Below are 14,677 nucleotides of genomic sequence, written 5' to 3'. Positions count from 1 at the left end.
TGACAGAACACCCTAATGTTCCCTTCTAACAAAGAATACAATTAATCAAAACAGACCGATCCGTTGACTGTGCCTGGTATTTTCTTGTTTGGTACCTAGAGCCCCCTTCCTCTCTGTGACGTTCCTTTGTTGAGTGTTGTTCGGGCCTTGTCTGCTGCTTTCCAACTTGCCTTATCCACTGACCTGTCCAAACTTCCTGAAAATATTCATGAAGTGTAAGCACGAGTGTTCTAGATAGACTCGATGCCCTTGGTTATTTCTAGCACCCTTTTCAACATCATCCCTTGTATTGGTTTTAGAACTGAAGTCCCCCTGAGTATCAGGGTGTATGTGGGCTTGGTTTAGAGGGTCTTGGGAAGTTCTTTGAAGAGTTTCATTCTCGTTGTGTTACAGACTGGCTATCTTACTGCTTATCATTGCTGTGAATATTAAATAGGAAAGATGACCAAAGACTCCATCAAGTGTTTTTTGTTGCCTTGGGCCATACGTTAAAATTGCCTCTGGGAGCTTTTTCTTTCTACTCTCCAGCCAAAGGCTTTGGGCGGCCGCAGTACAGGACTAGGATCTAGGCACCTCACTTGCCCCACCAGGGCCTCCAGATTGCACTAGAGGGGCTCTGGACTAGTCTAAATCTTGAATCCTAGGATCCTTTTCTCTCTCCAAGAGGCTCAGGCTGCCCAAGACCTTTCCTGGTAGTCATCATCTTTGGCCACAACTTCCTCATATCTTCAATTTTATTTTATAAGGAGAACATCCACATATGTGGTTTAGTTCTTGAGTAGTATGCGAAGTCGTTAGACAATAATTGCATACTAAAAGTACCAACAGTTAAATTAATGTTTATAGATGTTCTTCCTTGTCCTTGCTGTTATTTCCTATCTGTCACTGCAGAAGGGGCTGGGGGCTGGGCCACATTGTCGTTTCTCTGACTTCTTTCACTATTCAGCTCAAAGCCACCCTTTGGCAGAAGGCCAGCCTTCCCCCAGCCGCGGGGGGCCTTCTCTTCTCAGATTTTCTTCCCGCTGCTCTCTAGGTATGCCTGTCTATTTACATGATGCCTCCCCACTGGAACGTAAGCTTCTTGAGGGCAGGGACCTTTTTGGCCTCTTTTGCTTCATCCCCTGGTTAGCACCCGGCTGAGCACATAGTAAGTGCTTAAAGAGTTCTTGTGTAGTGACTGACTGACTTGGGACAGACTGATGGGGCTCACTGTGCCACTGTCAGCAGTGCCTTTATTCTGAGCTAATTGGGTCTACAAGCTGACTCTGATAGGTGTGTGACCTGGCACGGGCTTGTGACCTTAGAGTTTCAGGATTGCCAGCCCACGGAATATCCAAGAACTGGGGGTCCAGCCCACATGTGGGTGTGCCCCCTTTCAGCCTGCACTCATTAGAGGCTTGGGTATTCCACAGGCTCAGGAGAATAATTATGGTGCTTTATGGTCTTAGTTTTGTTTTGGGGGGAGAAGCATAGAACACATTTCTACAGAAAAGAAGGAAAAGACCTGGACACCTGGCCTTTGACTTTGGCTTGAAAATTCCACAGGTTCTGATTCCAAATGTCAACCCTTTCCTCGCAGTGTATCGCTCAAGTAGGGAATGTCCTTTGTTCTGAAATGATGCCTATTAACTCTGATCATCCCTGACTGTGCTCCCCTCTCTCCCCAGTTGCTTGAACCTGTGTGTCACCAGCTCTTTGAATTCTACAGAAGCAAAGAAAAAAAGCTTCTACATTTCACACTGCAGTTTCTCCCAGAACTGATGTGGTGCTACCTGACCATGTCTGCCACCCGGAAGCGTCACAGCACGGGTTGCGTGGAAGCTCTTCTTTTAGGCGTTTACAACTTGGTTTGTATGAAGAGAATGGCCTATGGCCGGGAGTGCACACAGGGGAAATTGCCACTCTTCTGCAATTTTTCTCTTTGAGTTTATTATCCATCTTTTCCTTTTTTTTTTGGAGAGCAGCTTTATTTAAATGAACACAGTTGTAGACTTTCATTTACATGTGTGAGAATTAGTTTCAACTCATCTTTTTATTTTTCCTTTCTGAACACATTGAAACCTAATGTTGTAATGCAAATTGTAAGTTATTGGGTTATTTTGAAGGCAAAAGAAAAAGAATTTGTATCGTTCCTCAGTTCCTTTTGCTTCTACAGGGAGAGGTGGAACAGTGGTGCAGTGCCCAGAGAATGCCAAGAATCACCATTGGCTGAATGTCTCCAAAGGTGAAATCAGTGGTGGTTAAACCAGATGTGAGCTCTGTGTTCCACCAAAGTGGCCTTGTGCTCTTCGCCCTCGGCACTCTGTGCCTACAGACAGGCTTTCCTCCCCTGGCTTCTTAGACTCCCCAGCTTCCCTCGAGGCTCAGCAGGAGATTAAGGGAGGGACCGAGACTAGATGGGGAGATCTAGGAGTCATCTACACAGAGATAATAATGAAACCCTTGAAGTTACCAAAAAGAGGAGCCAGGTCAGAGCCTTGGGGCACACTCATAGGTGGGGGAAACACGTATATAGGATAATGCAGCAAAGGAGACTGAGAAAGAGCTGATGTGCTCGTAGGAGAACCTGGAGAAAGGAGAGAATGTGTAGGAAAAATAGAGTCAGCAGTGTCAGATGCTGCAGGTAGGCCAAGAAGGACAAGGCCCGAGTATGGGTCATCAAGCCTGCCATCCAAGAAATCATGGGTCACCTTGGCAAGGGCAGTTGAGTGATTCAGCTAGAAGGCAGAAGCAAAGGGCTGAAAATCAAGTGAGAAAAGGTGGACCTTGCAAGTATAAACAGCTTTTTCCAGGGGGTTGGTGGAGAATGGAGAGAGACAGTCTGCTAACAGGAGGCCCTGGCAGGGGCTAGGGCAGGAACAGCCAGCAGCTGGGGAGTTAAAGATGCTCCACATGGCTGCCAGAGTGATAATCCTCAAGCCACAGGTCTGACCACTGGGACTTTATCCTGCTTGGTAAGCTCCAGAAGAAAAATATAAACTTATCATTTAAAGTCCCTCATCATTGAGTTCTAGATTATGCAGCTATATGGCACCACGGTGCCCGGAGAACCAGGCCTGGAGCTAGGAAGATCTGAGTTCAAATGTGACCTCAGACACTTAACTATCTGTGTGACCCTGGGCAAGTCACTTTACCCTGTTTGCCTCAGTTTTCTCATCTGTAAAATGAGCTGTAAAATGGCAAACCACTCCGTCTTCTCTGCCAAGAAAACCCCAAATGAGGTCATGAAGAGTCATATACAACTGAAATGACCGAACAACGATAACAAAATGCAAAATAGGAGTTTATCTTTGCTCTTAGAGGTAATGGGGAGCCATTGGAGTTTATTGAGAAGGGACTCACCGTGTAAGAGCTGTGCTTTAGGAAAATCACTTTGATGCCCATGTGAAGGATGGATTTGAGTAAGGAAAGACTTGAGGTGGGAAGAACAAAATTGGAGGTGATGAGGACTTGAAGCAGGGTGACAGCTGTGAGAGTAGAGAGAGGATGGATGCCCAGTGCCTGGCACAGAGTAAACACTATAGAAATGCTGGTTGTAATAAAAGTAATAATAATGCTAATGATCATTATGTCGTCGTCATCCTCATCATGACAATAACAAGATTTGGCACCTGTGATTGGACGTCTGAGGTGCTGGAGAATGAGGAATTAAGGATGACACTGAGGCTGCAAACCCAGGACACCAGAAGTGCCCTTGATGGAAACAGGGAAGTTCAAAAGAGGTGTAGCTTTGGAGAGAAGAACAAGTTCTATTTCAGCCACACTGAGCTTGAGATGTTTGTGGGGCATCTAGTTTGAAAGATGCTAAAGGCAGATAGTGATGTGGGACTCGAGCTTAGGGGGGACCGGCACCCATTTTACAGATCTGGGAGTCACCTTACCAGAGACCATCGTTGAACCAGTGGGTGCTGAGGAAATGAGCAATCAGGAGAGTAGAAAGAGAAGAGGCTCAGAACAGAGCCTTGGACAGCAGCAACACATAGAACATTGGCTGTGGATGAAAGAGTTGGTAAAGAGATGCTAAAGAAGTGACCAGGCAGGAGGAGAACAGGAGATGGTGTCACAGAAGCCAAGTTCAGTCAGCAAGTATCTGTTAAGTACTTATGATGTGCCAGGTCCTCTACTAAGTGTGGGAGTAGAAAGAAAGGCAAAGACAGTCCTCGTCCTCATGGAGTTCCCCTTCCAAGGGAGGAGAAAGATGCAGATGATCCTGTGCATTAGTGAAAAGGAGGCCACCAGTATTGAGGGGGACCAGGAAGAGCTGCTTATAAGAGGCAGGAGTGGAGCTCACACTTGGAGAAAGCCAGAGGAGAGAGGCAAGGAGGGAGAACATTGTAGGCATGAGGGACAAATGGCAAAAAGATACAGAGATGAGAAATGATGTAGGAAGAGTGACCAGCAAAAGGATCAAGAAGGATGAAGACTGAGAAAAGACCATCCCCTCTGGCAGCTGAGTGATACGGTCAGAAGTCAGATCGCAAAGACAAGGAGGGAGGGAGAGGAATGAAATGAGTGGCAATGAGTGCAGAGTCTTTTCCCCTAGGATCTTGGTGGAGAAATAGAGAATGCTAACTTGAGGGGGATGGCAGAACCTAATAAAGATGTTTTTTAAGGATGATGATTTAGCAATATTTATTTGTAGGCAGCAGAGAAGAACCTCGTATGTGGTTAGAGACTAAAGATTAGTGAGATTGAGAGGAAGAGGGTGATCTACTGGAGAAATACAGGGGAGCGCACTGAAGGCACGTGTATGGATGTCAGCCTTATCAAGGAGAAGGGCACTACTGGAGACTGGAGTAACGTGGAAAGAATAGGAGATGATGTCAGGGGATTGTGAGATAAAAGGGGCAGAATAAGGGAACTCACTGTGAATCATCTTTGTTTTCTCAGTGTAATCAAGGTTCTCAGATTATAGGGTTGAAACAGAAGGCATATGGGAGGTTTGAGGGGGAATAAAAGGTTTGGAATAGCCTCTTTGAAGAGTAATATTAGGGAGGGATAAAAGCATTGCCTTGTTTTTGTGCGGAGGACCCAGTTGAGAACATCTAGCAAAGCTAGGGTTAGACCCAATCAGCTCCGCTGTGTGATTTCTTCAGCTCTGTTCAGTAGCGTGTGAGTAGGCATGAAAAAGACAGATGGTGGGAGGAGTCCAAGACTGGGGTTTCGAAAGGCATGAGTGGTGATAAGAGTAGAAGACAGGTAGTTGAATGGGTTAACTCTAGAGTCAAGATTGGAAGGGGAAGACAGGGATGATAGAGAGGGGTAATGAACTGTGAAAAAAACTCTGAGGTGTGAAGGGATTGGGGTCACGCCGAGGATAAAGGAGAAATGGATGCTCAGAAGCTGTGATCAGCTTGAGGAATGTCAGCTTTTGGCTATGGAAGTGAAACACTTGTAAATGAGGGGCAGGGGTAAGGTGTGACTGTCCCTGTGTGTGACTCCAGGGAAATAGAGGGAGAGGAGAGGTCGTGGGCTTTAGGGTATCGAACATAGTCATCCCTATCTTAGCCAAGTTGAAGTCTTCTAGTATGAGGGCAAGAGTTGGTCCCTAAGGGAAGACAGTGAGTCTGGGCTTTCGTAGACTTCAACTCAGTATGGATCAGTGGTGTTATGTTGTAGCTAGAAAGGCGAAGGTTACTGTGGGCTGCCTTGAGATGCTTCCCCTCAGATACAGGCCTAAGGCGAGCATTGGCAGGGTAGCAGCTGCAGAGCCATACCCACCATATCTGTCATCGATTTGAGGAATGTCATCCAAGAGTGAGAAAGAGAGTTCAGAGGAGGGCGACCACAGAACGCAAATGAACCTTGAGTTGTTGCCAAATGAAGCTGATCAGAAGGCCCTGGGAATGCTTGACCTGGAGAGGCCTGGTTTGTCATGATGCCTGTCTTCAAGCGTTTGAAGTGCTGTCACCTCGCAAAGGGGTTAAGCCTGTTCTGCTTGTCCTCAGACAGCAGAACTCCAGCAGTGTGGCTGCAGAGGCCAGCTAAGGCTCGAGGTAATGAAACACTTCCTAATGGTGAGTTCACCCAAATCCGATCGGGCTGCTTGTCCTCACTGGAGGTCTTCAAGAAACTCACTGAGTGTGATCCCAGCACATGGGAGACACCCTTTGTGGAGATGCGTTAGGCAAGATGGAAGAAGGCTGCCCAGAATGTGAAGACAGGCAATCTGCCTCCTTAGAAGGAATGGCCACATCAGGGACATCGCTCATTCTTTCCAGTATTAAAGGGTTGTAGGATGGCTGGACATTTCCATCTATAAAGCCTCTGACTTTCCAATGTGATTTTTTTAAAAAGTCTTTCCCTTTTTTTGTTCATGAATAAAGCATTCTACAGATCTATGGGTTGGCATTTCGAGAGCCTTTCTAGGGCGATGAATATTTATGAAGTCTTTACATAATGGGCCACAATTTCCTACATTCCTTAAAAACTGAACTACTTCTGAATTATTTGAACAGATTAAATTTGACCTGGTAGCATGTTTTCCTTTGGTGTTTTCAGTTTTCTGCAGTTATATCATTTGTAAGGGGATTAAGAAAGCTTCTAATCCATCTCTTTCCTTTAATGGAGTGCAGGTTATTGCTCCTCTTCAAGGCATGTGATTAGCTTGTCAAGTTTCTCCAACCTGTTCATTAGCTACTTTATTTTACTTAATTTAGGGGGAAAATAACTTTAAACATATTACATGTATTAAATGTGGAAAATCTAAGTTTTTGAAATGTAATGCATATTTTAGTTAAATCCAACAAATTGAACACTTGTTTCCGATACTTTAAGAACATGTGTGTATGAATGCAAGTTCCTAATGGCATATTTCTCTGGTTCAGTGAGTGGAAGGGCATTTTAAATTTTTAGATAGTTTTGAATATTTAGGCCAAGGATATAAAGATTTTATATATGCATGTGTATATTTGTCTTATAGACTTTAATTTGCATGTCAATTAAACTATTTTGAAATATTCTCTCTTTTTTCTGTAGGAAATAGTTGACAATCAGGGACATAACAAAGTGTTGAGTTTTACAATCCCATCTTTATGTAAGCCATCAATATATCATGAAGTAAGTGACATTGATCAGAGTTTTCCATTCCATTGATTTTTCTTGGTAGGCAGGAAGGGGATAGGGCTGAAAAGAGGAACTCACCAGAATAGACACAGTAGGATGCATTGTGTTTGTACTTGGCCCAGAATGAAATGCTATCCAAGTCTAGGTGTCCTTTTTTCGCTGTGTCTCCTCCTCCTGGTCTCTTCTGTGTGTCTATCCAATCATCACTTTGTTGCCTAATTAATCTTTATAATGCACAGACATGCTCACGTCACTCAACTGCTTTAAAATGTACAATGGCTTCTGCACAGAGTCCTTGATTTTGCCTAGCAATTAAGGCTTCGTGTAATATTGTTCCAATCATGCTTCCAACTTTAGCCCACACCTCCCCCAAACATATCCTCTACCCCAACCAAGCCAAATTACTTATCACTCCATGAATAAGCAATACGTTTTTGGTGTCTCCACCTTTGATTTCACTGATCTTTATGCTTAGAGTTTTCATTCCACCATCCAGACCCCAGTGGAATGCTACCTCCATAAAGTCTTCTCTGGTTCCTTCTCTCTTCCCCCTCCAGTTGGAGGTGATCTCTTTCCATTCCTCAAAAGTTTGAGAAACCAACAAAGGGCAATTCTGTTTGGGATCTGATTCTCATCAGCCAAGAGGGATTACTTGCTGGAGGCAGAAATGATGGGAACCCTGGAGGAAAGTGAGCACTCCTTCTAACTTTTACTGGAGTAGGAAAGGAAATTTGAGAATAGTCCGATATGCACCCTGAATTCGGGGAAAGTAGATCTCAAAGTGTTCAAGATAGGCATAATGCCATGGACTAGAATTCTATGGGAAAAGTTAATGTAGGATGAAGTGGAAGTTCTCAAGTAGTAAATTCTGAAGACCTTGAAAAAAGAAACAGTTCCAATGAGTTAGTCATTTAGAGACTAATATGAGTGCACAAAGAACTAAAGAACCAATTTAAATTTGAAAGAGATGTACAGGGGGCAGCTAGGTAGCACAGTGGATAAAGCACTGGCCCTGGATTCAGGAGGACCTGAGTTCAAATCTGGTCTCAGCCACTTGACACTTACTAGCTGTGTGACCCTGGGCAAGTCACTTAACCCCCAATGCCCCCCACAAAAAAAAAAAAAAGAAAAAGAAAAAGATGTACAGCATAGTCTTATACGAATGTCATCAGGAGTATGAAGGTCAGAATGAGCCCAGGTTGGGAAGGAAAGCTAAGGATACAAAAACAAAAACAACCCAACCCAACAATTCTATATTGGAAAAATGAGTAGCATTCAAAAAGAGATAGAGCTGATAAAATGATGTTGACCAGTGACAGTGAGGAAACTGAGGACTCTTTGACTCTTTGACTCTTTGCTACTGATTTCTCTGCCACTGGAAAAGACAGGGGAAAATGACATTTAGGGAGCTGATAGCCAAGATAAGGAGATAACCAGTACCTATATTCCCTTAATGAATTTGAGTCATCCAGCCCATATCAACCCACCCAAGAACTGGGAGATATGATTGTTGAATCTGTCAGGGATATTTTAAAGATCCTGGGAAAAGAGAGAGAGACCGCAGAATTAGAAAAGGGCAAATATTGTGCCTTTGCAAGTTGGGATATTGGTCTTCCAATTTTGAGGCATTCTTTTGTTCTCCATGAGCTGTCAGATATCGCTGACAATCACAGGTAGCATTGACTTTAAATCCTTGTCAAATTCTACAGTAAACTAATAAGAGATGGTCAGAGAGCATCTAGGAAGGGAAGTAGTCACTGTAAAGGGCCAGTGGGATTTCCTGAATAACAGGTCACAGCAGAATAACTTTTCCTTTCTGGGCACAGTTACTACAGAAGACCCTAGATAGAATTGGCCCATATTTTGAGCAGAGCATTATATAAAGTCTTGCTTTATGATGCCAGCCTCCTGAAAAACATGGGAAAATATGGATGAGACGATAATACAATTAGGTGGATTTAGAACACTTTTGAATGGCTGTACCCTAAGAACAGTCATTGGTGGTTAATCAGTATAACATGAATGAGTCCAGTGACCTTCAGTGGAATGCCTCAGGCATCCAGGCTGGGCATTTTTATCAGTGAATTGGATAAAGGCATAGATGTCATACTTATCTGCTTCACAGATGAGCCAAAGCTTATAAGAATAGCTCACGCACTAGATGAGTCAGGGTTCAGAAAAGTTTTTAAAGATTAGAAGCTTTGAACCAAATCAATTAAGATGAAATGTAGTAGAGAGCAGTGCAAACATCTTATACTTGCATTCAAAACAGTTAATTTCACAAGCATAAGGTCAAGAAGGTGTAGCTCTGTAGTAGCCGGTTCTTCTTGACCTCAGAGAACAGAACTAGTACTAATGAGTATCGATCCAAAGGGACAAATGTAGGGTTGGCAGAAGTGTGCTACAGAGGGAATCCTTCGTCCTTCACTAAACGTCCCCATTGGTCCCTTCCAGCCACAAGGCCTGTCATTCTGTGATTCTCTTCTCTCATCCTAATTATGAAACTTGCCACGTTTTGGTTTTGCATGAGTTCTATGTGCATGTATCTTGTCCTTTTAGTAGATTGAAGCTTTCTGAGAGCTGAGTTAGCTTTGTATCTCCCTCAGCGCTTAATAGATGTAGCATTATCCTCAGAGGCTGAGTGGTAGAGGGGATTAGAGGCCTTGCTACAAACCCTCCCTTAGACCCACACTGACTGAGGAAGGTCCAAAGACTCCACGCTTCAGAGCAGGTGCCAACCCGCGCTGGCAGAGGGGACTCCTCCCTGAGAGCCCTTTGGGCTCTGCCAGGATAAAATTAGAAAGTTGATGGTGACAAGTTTGTTTTGAATAAACTTAGTTTGCATGTTTTCTCTTCCCACTCCCCAATTCTGTGTGCCATTGTCTTTTTGGTAAAAACCAGGAATCTTGCCCTTTTTTTTCATTTTTTTATACCACAATCACATTCTAGAACACCTCCCCTAACAGCAGTAAATGCCCTTCCTTAAAAATAGACCTACGGGGCAGCTAGGTGGCACAGTGGATAAAGCACCAACCCTGGATTCAGGAGGACCTGACTTCAAATCCGGCCTCAGACACTAGGTGCTTACTAGCTGTGTGACCCTGGGAAAGTCACTTAACCCTCATTGCCCCGAAAAACAAACAAAAAAATAGACCAGCCCAGAAAAGCCAGGCCACCCCCAACTCAGGCCCACCAGACCTCACAGTTGTGCTCAGCAAAGGTGGCAGCATCCCCCCTTGAGAGCCATCCCCTCCCTCTAGAGAAGAAGGAAGTGCCCTCCAACATTAGACAATGCACTCGATTGGAATTTGGTTCACTTTTGTTCTTGTCTTCATTTACATTCTAGTACACGTTGTCTAAAGTGCTCTGGTTTTACTTTCTTCTCCCTGCGTTAGTTCATATAAATTTTCCTGTTTCCTCTGAACTTCTCATGTTCATAATTTCTACTGGCATATTCCTAAATCGTAATTACAGTAACATGCCACATTTTATTCTGCTATTCTGTAGTTGAAGGGCATGTACTTTTTCAACTTTGTATTCTTACAAAAAGTACTTCTATTGATACGTGAGTGTATATAAGGCATTTCTTTATGTGCTTGACCTCGGGGAATATGGATCATGAAGTTAAAGGTTAGGAAGAGGTTAGTAACTTTTCTTGCATAATTTAAATCATTTTCTATACTAGCTATACCAATTCACAATTCCCCCAAGACTGTATTAGTATGGGCGCCTTCCCATATAGCCCCTTCAACATTAACTTTTTTGGTCTTTTATCATCTTTGTCAAGTTGATAGTTTTGTGTATTAAAGCAATTGAATTTTATCAATCTGGAATGGTTTTATTAAGCCTTATAGTTTGTTTTTTTGTTAGTGTCAAAGATTTAAAAGTAAAAGATCGATAATCAAATTATGTGCTTATTTTTTAATGTTTAATATGCCCATTATATTACTTTTTCTTAATGTTATATTTTCCAAGAACATTTGTTGTGATTGCTTTATTCAAATATGTTTTTTTTCCTTTAGCCTTCCAGCATAGGTTCCATGGCTCTGACAGAGAGTGCTTTATGCCAGCATGGTTTATCAAAAGTTGTTTACAGTGGACCTCATCCTCAAAGAGAGATGTTAACAGCTCAGAATAAGTAAGATTGAGAACTAGAATTTGTTACATAAAAGGCAGAGAATTATTTTACATTTAGATTTACAATTTGTAACACATTGCATGCTCTTCATTTGAACAGATGATTAATTTTACATAAAGGAAAAGATCTTAAGTCATTTGTGCTCGTTTGCAAATTCATCTAAAAAATAATAATTTTAAATAATTGTCATAGTTATTGTTCACTCTCAAGAAAATTAGCTCTAATTTTTAAGTTTCACTGTGGCATTTGTATATTATCTTATTCCTTCCTTTAACTTTTAAACAGAGATGTAAAGCACTATAGAAATGCTAGTCATTATTATTATTATATTGGAATTCTTAAGATTTTGTGAAATTTTTTTTGTTTTCTCTTTAGGTTTGAAGTGTTGACATTCCTTTTATTGTGTTACAATGCTGCCTTAACCTATATGCCCAATGTTTCTCTTCAATCGCTGTGTCAAATTTGTTCAAGGTAAATTAAAAACTGAGTATCAGCTTTTACTTGATATGCTTGTTAATTCGTTATGTTTGCAATGATCACTTCACTTGAAAAATTAAAAGTTCCAAGAGAAAAATAAGTTTAGCTAAGTAAAAGAAATGCACTAAATACATAAAAGGATTGGCCGTGCTTAGCACAGTGCCTGGCACACAGCTGGCTCTAACAAATGTTGATTTGACTGAATGATTGACCATCATACTCTCTTAGTCATTTGTACTTGTTAGGAACCATTCTCTAAGTGAGAGTGATGGGGGACAGCCCTGGGGGCGAGGATTGGGAGGAGAGTGTTCGGAGCTGTGCTCAGCATAGCCCCATCATGGGCACTGCATAAATGCTTGTTGACTTGACTTTACCTAAAATTGGTGAAAGTAAGTTTAAGGAGTTAGAGAATAATTTGAATATTGGGAATTCTTTTGGAGGCAGTCCAGTGTTGGGAGCCAGCCAGAGGGCAAAAGCATTGGCCAGCAATAAAATCCAGAGAAAGCAGACAAGGAATGGGAGGATCAGAGGAAAAAATGGAGCAGTAAGTTAGCAGCCAAGAAAAAATGAAAACTCTTGGGAGAACTTCACTATGATTTTAGATTCATGCCTTAACTTTGTTGATTCCTCAATTAGAGTGTAATTATTCTTAAAAATGATACTGAAGTTATGTACTTTGTTTTTCTTTACCAAATATGTGTATGTCAGTCTTTCCAGGATCCATAGTTTCATTAGTATGGGAATTCCCTCCTTTAGCCATCCCCTCAGACATAGATAAGTAAAATCAATTCTCTGTGGCGCTGAGAGACTGTGACTTGTCCAAGGTCACAGGGCAGACTTTGAACTCAGCTCTTTTGACTACAAATCCTTTACTCTGTCCCTCTGCTATGCTATGCTGTGCTAATAAGATGAAAGCAGGTCAGCAAATATACTCAACGTTATATGAGTTTCCCCTCATCTGCTTCTTTGACTTTTAAGGACTTAGGTGTCCTTGCCCAGCTGTCTTTCCAACACAGCTGTAGCCTCTGGCACTTTTTCTCCCTGTTCCCTAACTGTATTCTGACTGTGTCTGCCCAGTGCCTTGGCCATGCCCCTGCCTGAAGGCACAGCTCGAGTGCTCCTTCCTCTCCGTGAATCTTCTCTGACAGGCTCATCCCGCTTTATGAAGTCTAGCTTGGGGCCAGCAGTACTGCCTGTATTCTGCTTTGGATGGCTGAGATCTCTAGGGAGGTGCCTGCGGTACTAGCCTTGGAACTGTGTTCTAGCCTTAGGTTCAGAATCAGGCCACTTTCACATGAGCACATAACAAAGGAGACTGTCTGCCGGTTTTCTACACACAGCAGCCCAGTCTTTCACATCTGGCAAGTCCCAGGGAGATGATACTGGGCATCAGGCCTGGCTCGGCAGTGTCTTTGTATGTGGAGGGCCTGCGGAGGGATCTGCCCCGTGAGAAATGGCTTGTAGAGTGGAAGTGATTGAAAGCTGCTTCTTAATGAAGGAAGTAGAGAAATTGGAAGAGGAAGTCTTACTCATTCCCATGGGGTAGTTTGGGCCGGAGCTCTTCTGGAGACAATAGAGAGAATAAGAGACCAGGGAAGCAGAAAGAAAGAGACAGGTGGCTTTTGCTTGGAAAATGCATCATCTCAGGGTCTCGATGAGCTCGATTTATCTGTGTTGGAAAGGAACTGAATGTATCAATTCTAAATGAATTGGCCAGATATGTAAATAGAAAACTCATGTGAGCTGATGTCTCTGCTAGCTTCCCCTGAGAGCTGGCAGGCTGCTGGCAGTGATCACCAGAAGAGCCCATTCTTCTCTGGAGGCACAAATGACCCCCAAAGTCCCTCCTTGGGGTATGCTGGCAGGACTGCTGGTCTTTCCAAAGGCTTTATTTCCTTCCATGATTTCAGGATTTATTTTTTGAACTCTGTGGGAATTTAATGCAGAAATCAAGTAGCCATGATGCTAATGCCCTTTGTGAAAACAGGGTCTCATTTTGGCACTGAAGAAGTAGAGAAGCAGGGAGGCAGAGGAGCCAAGGAGAATCCCCAAGAAGGATGCAAGGTGGTGCAGTGAAGAGATGACAGCCTTCTTAAGAACTGGAAGGAGAAGTACAGAGAGAGGCAGCTTAGTGTTCGTTTCATAATGCCTCTAAGAAACAAGAGGTGACCAATTAAAGAAATGAGCTGACATTGATTTTTTTTTTTAATTTTTTTTTTTTTAACGGGGCAATGGGGTTAAATGACTTGCCCAGGGTCACACAGCTAGCAAGTGTCAAGTGTCCGAGGCCGGATTTGAACTCAGGTACTCCTGAATCCAGGGCTGGTGCCTTATCCACTGCGCCACCTAGCCGCCCCCGACATTGATTTTTAAGTATATTTTGGAAAAACAAGTATATCTCCTGTAGTTTGCTTTAGCATAATATTAAATAGATCATGTAAACAAGCCTTGAGATGACTTCTGAAGGAAGGTTTTAGATAGTCTGCACATTTCTACTCATATTTAATGAGTGCCAAGGGCTAGGAAAATGGAAATGCATGAAGCCTTAAGGATTCTACTGTAAAAATTTAACTGGACCCTAATCTGTAAACTCCTGGCTGTTTGGCTAATCTGAAAAATTATAACTGGCTCGTAAGACCTTCCACGGTCTCCATTATGAAAGAAATATTAACTTTCTATCTAATCTGTAAAGGGTTTAATTTAATATGGAAAGAGCCAATTGGGAGCCTCCTCTTCCCCCACTGCCTCCCAGACTGATAAGAGAAAGCCTCTTTTCACTTAAAGCAAATGCCAGGGTTTATTGATAAGAATAAACTTAGAAATAAGTGTAGAAATAAGCAAGAAATACGACCTGTGACCTTGACTCTAAGGAACTCACTCTCTTCACTCTCTCTCCTGCCACTGTCTTTTGCAGCCACGCCTCACCTCCCTCTCTCTGTTGCTCCCCTCTTAGCCAAAAACCGCCCTCATTCAACTCACTGGAAACCTCTTCTTTTC

At 42.8% G+C, this 14,677-nt stretch overlaps 1 protein-coding gene across 3 annotated transcripts in view; it reads left to right on the top strand.

Moving 5' to 3' along the window:
• The window catches only part of FAM126A (family with sequence similarity 126 member A), a 102,576-nt gene that overhangs the window by 61,905 nt on the left and 25,994 nt on the right, over nucleotides 1-14,677 (top strand). For all 3 annotated transcript variants that reach the window (XM_043968262.1, XM_043968263.1, XM_043968264.1), the window contains 4 exons: nucleotides 1,668-1,847; nucleotides 6,979-7,059; nucleotides 11,088-11,203; nucleotides 11,579-11,674. In XM_043968262.1, the coding sequence (XP_043824197.1) occupies nucleotides 1,668-1,847; nucleotides 6,979-7,059; nucleotides 11,088-11,203; nucleotides 11,579-11,674 (473 nt within the window). The remainder of the gene's footprint in view (nucleotides 1-1,667; nucleotides 1,848-6,978; nucleotides 7,060-11,087; nucleotides 11,204-11,578; nucleotides 11,675-14,677) is intronic.

The sequence above is a fragment of the Dromiciops gliroides genome, chromosome 5, assembly GCF_019393635.1.
Source record: "Dromiciops gliroides isolate mDroGli1 chromosome 5, mDroGli1.pri, whole genome shotgun sequence".
NCBI lineage: Eukaryota > Metazoa > Chordata > Mammalia > Microbiotheria > Microbiotheriidae > Dromiciops > Dromiciops gliroides.
Note: the sequence above shows the minus strand (reverse complement) of the source record. Positions and strands in the feature narration are given on the sequence as shown.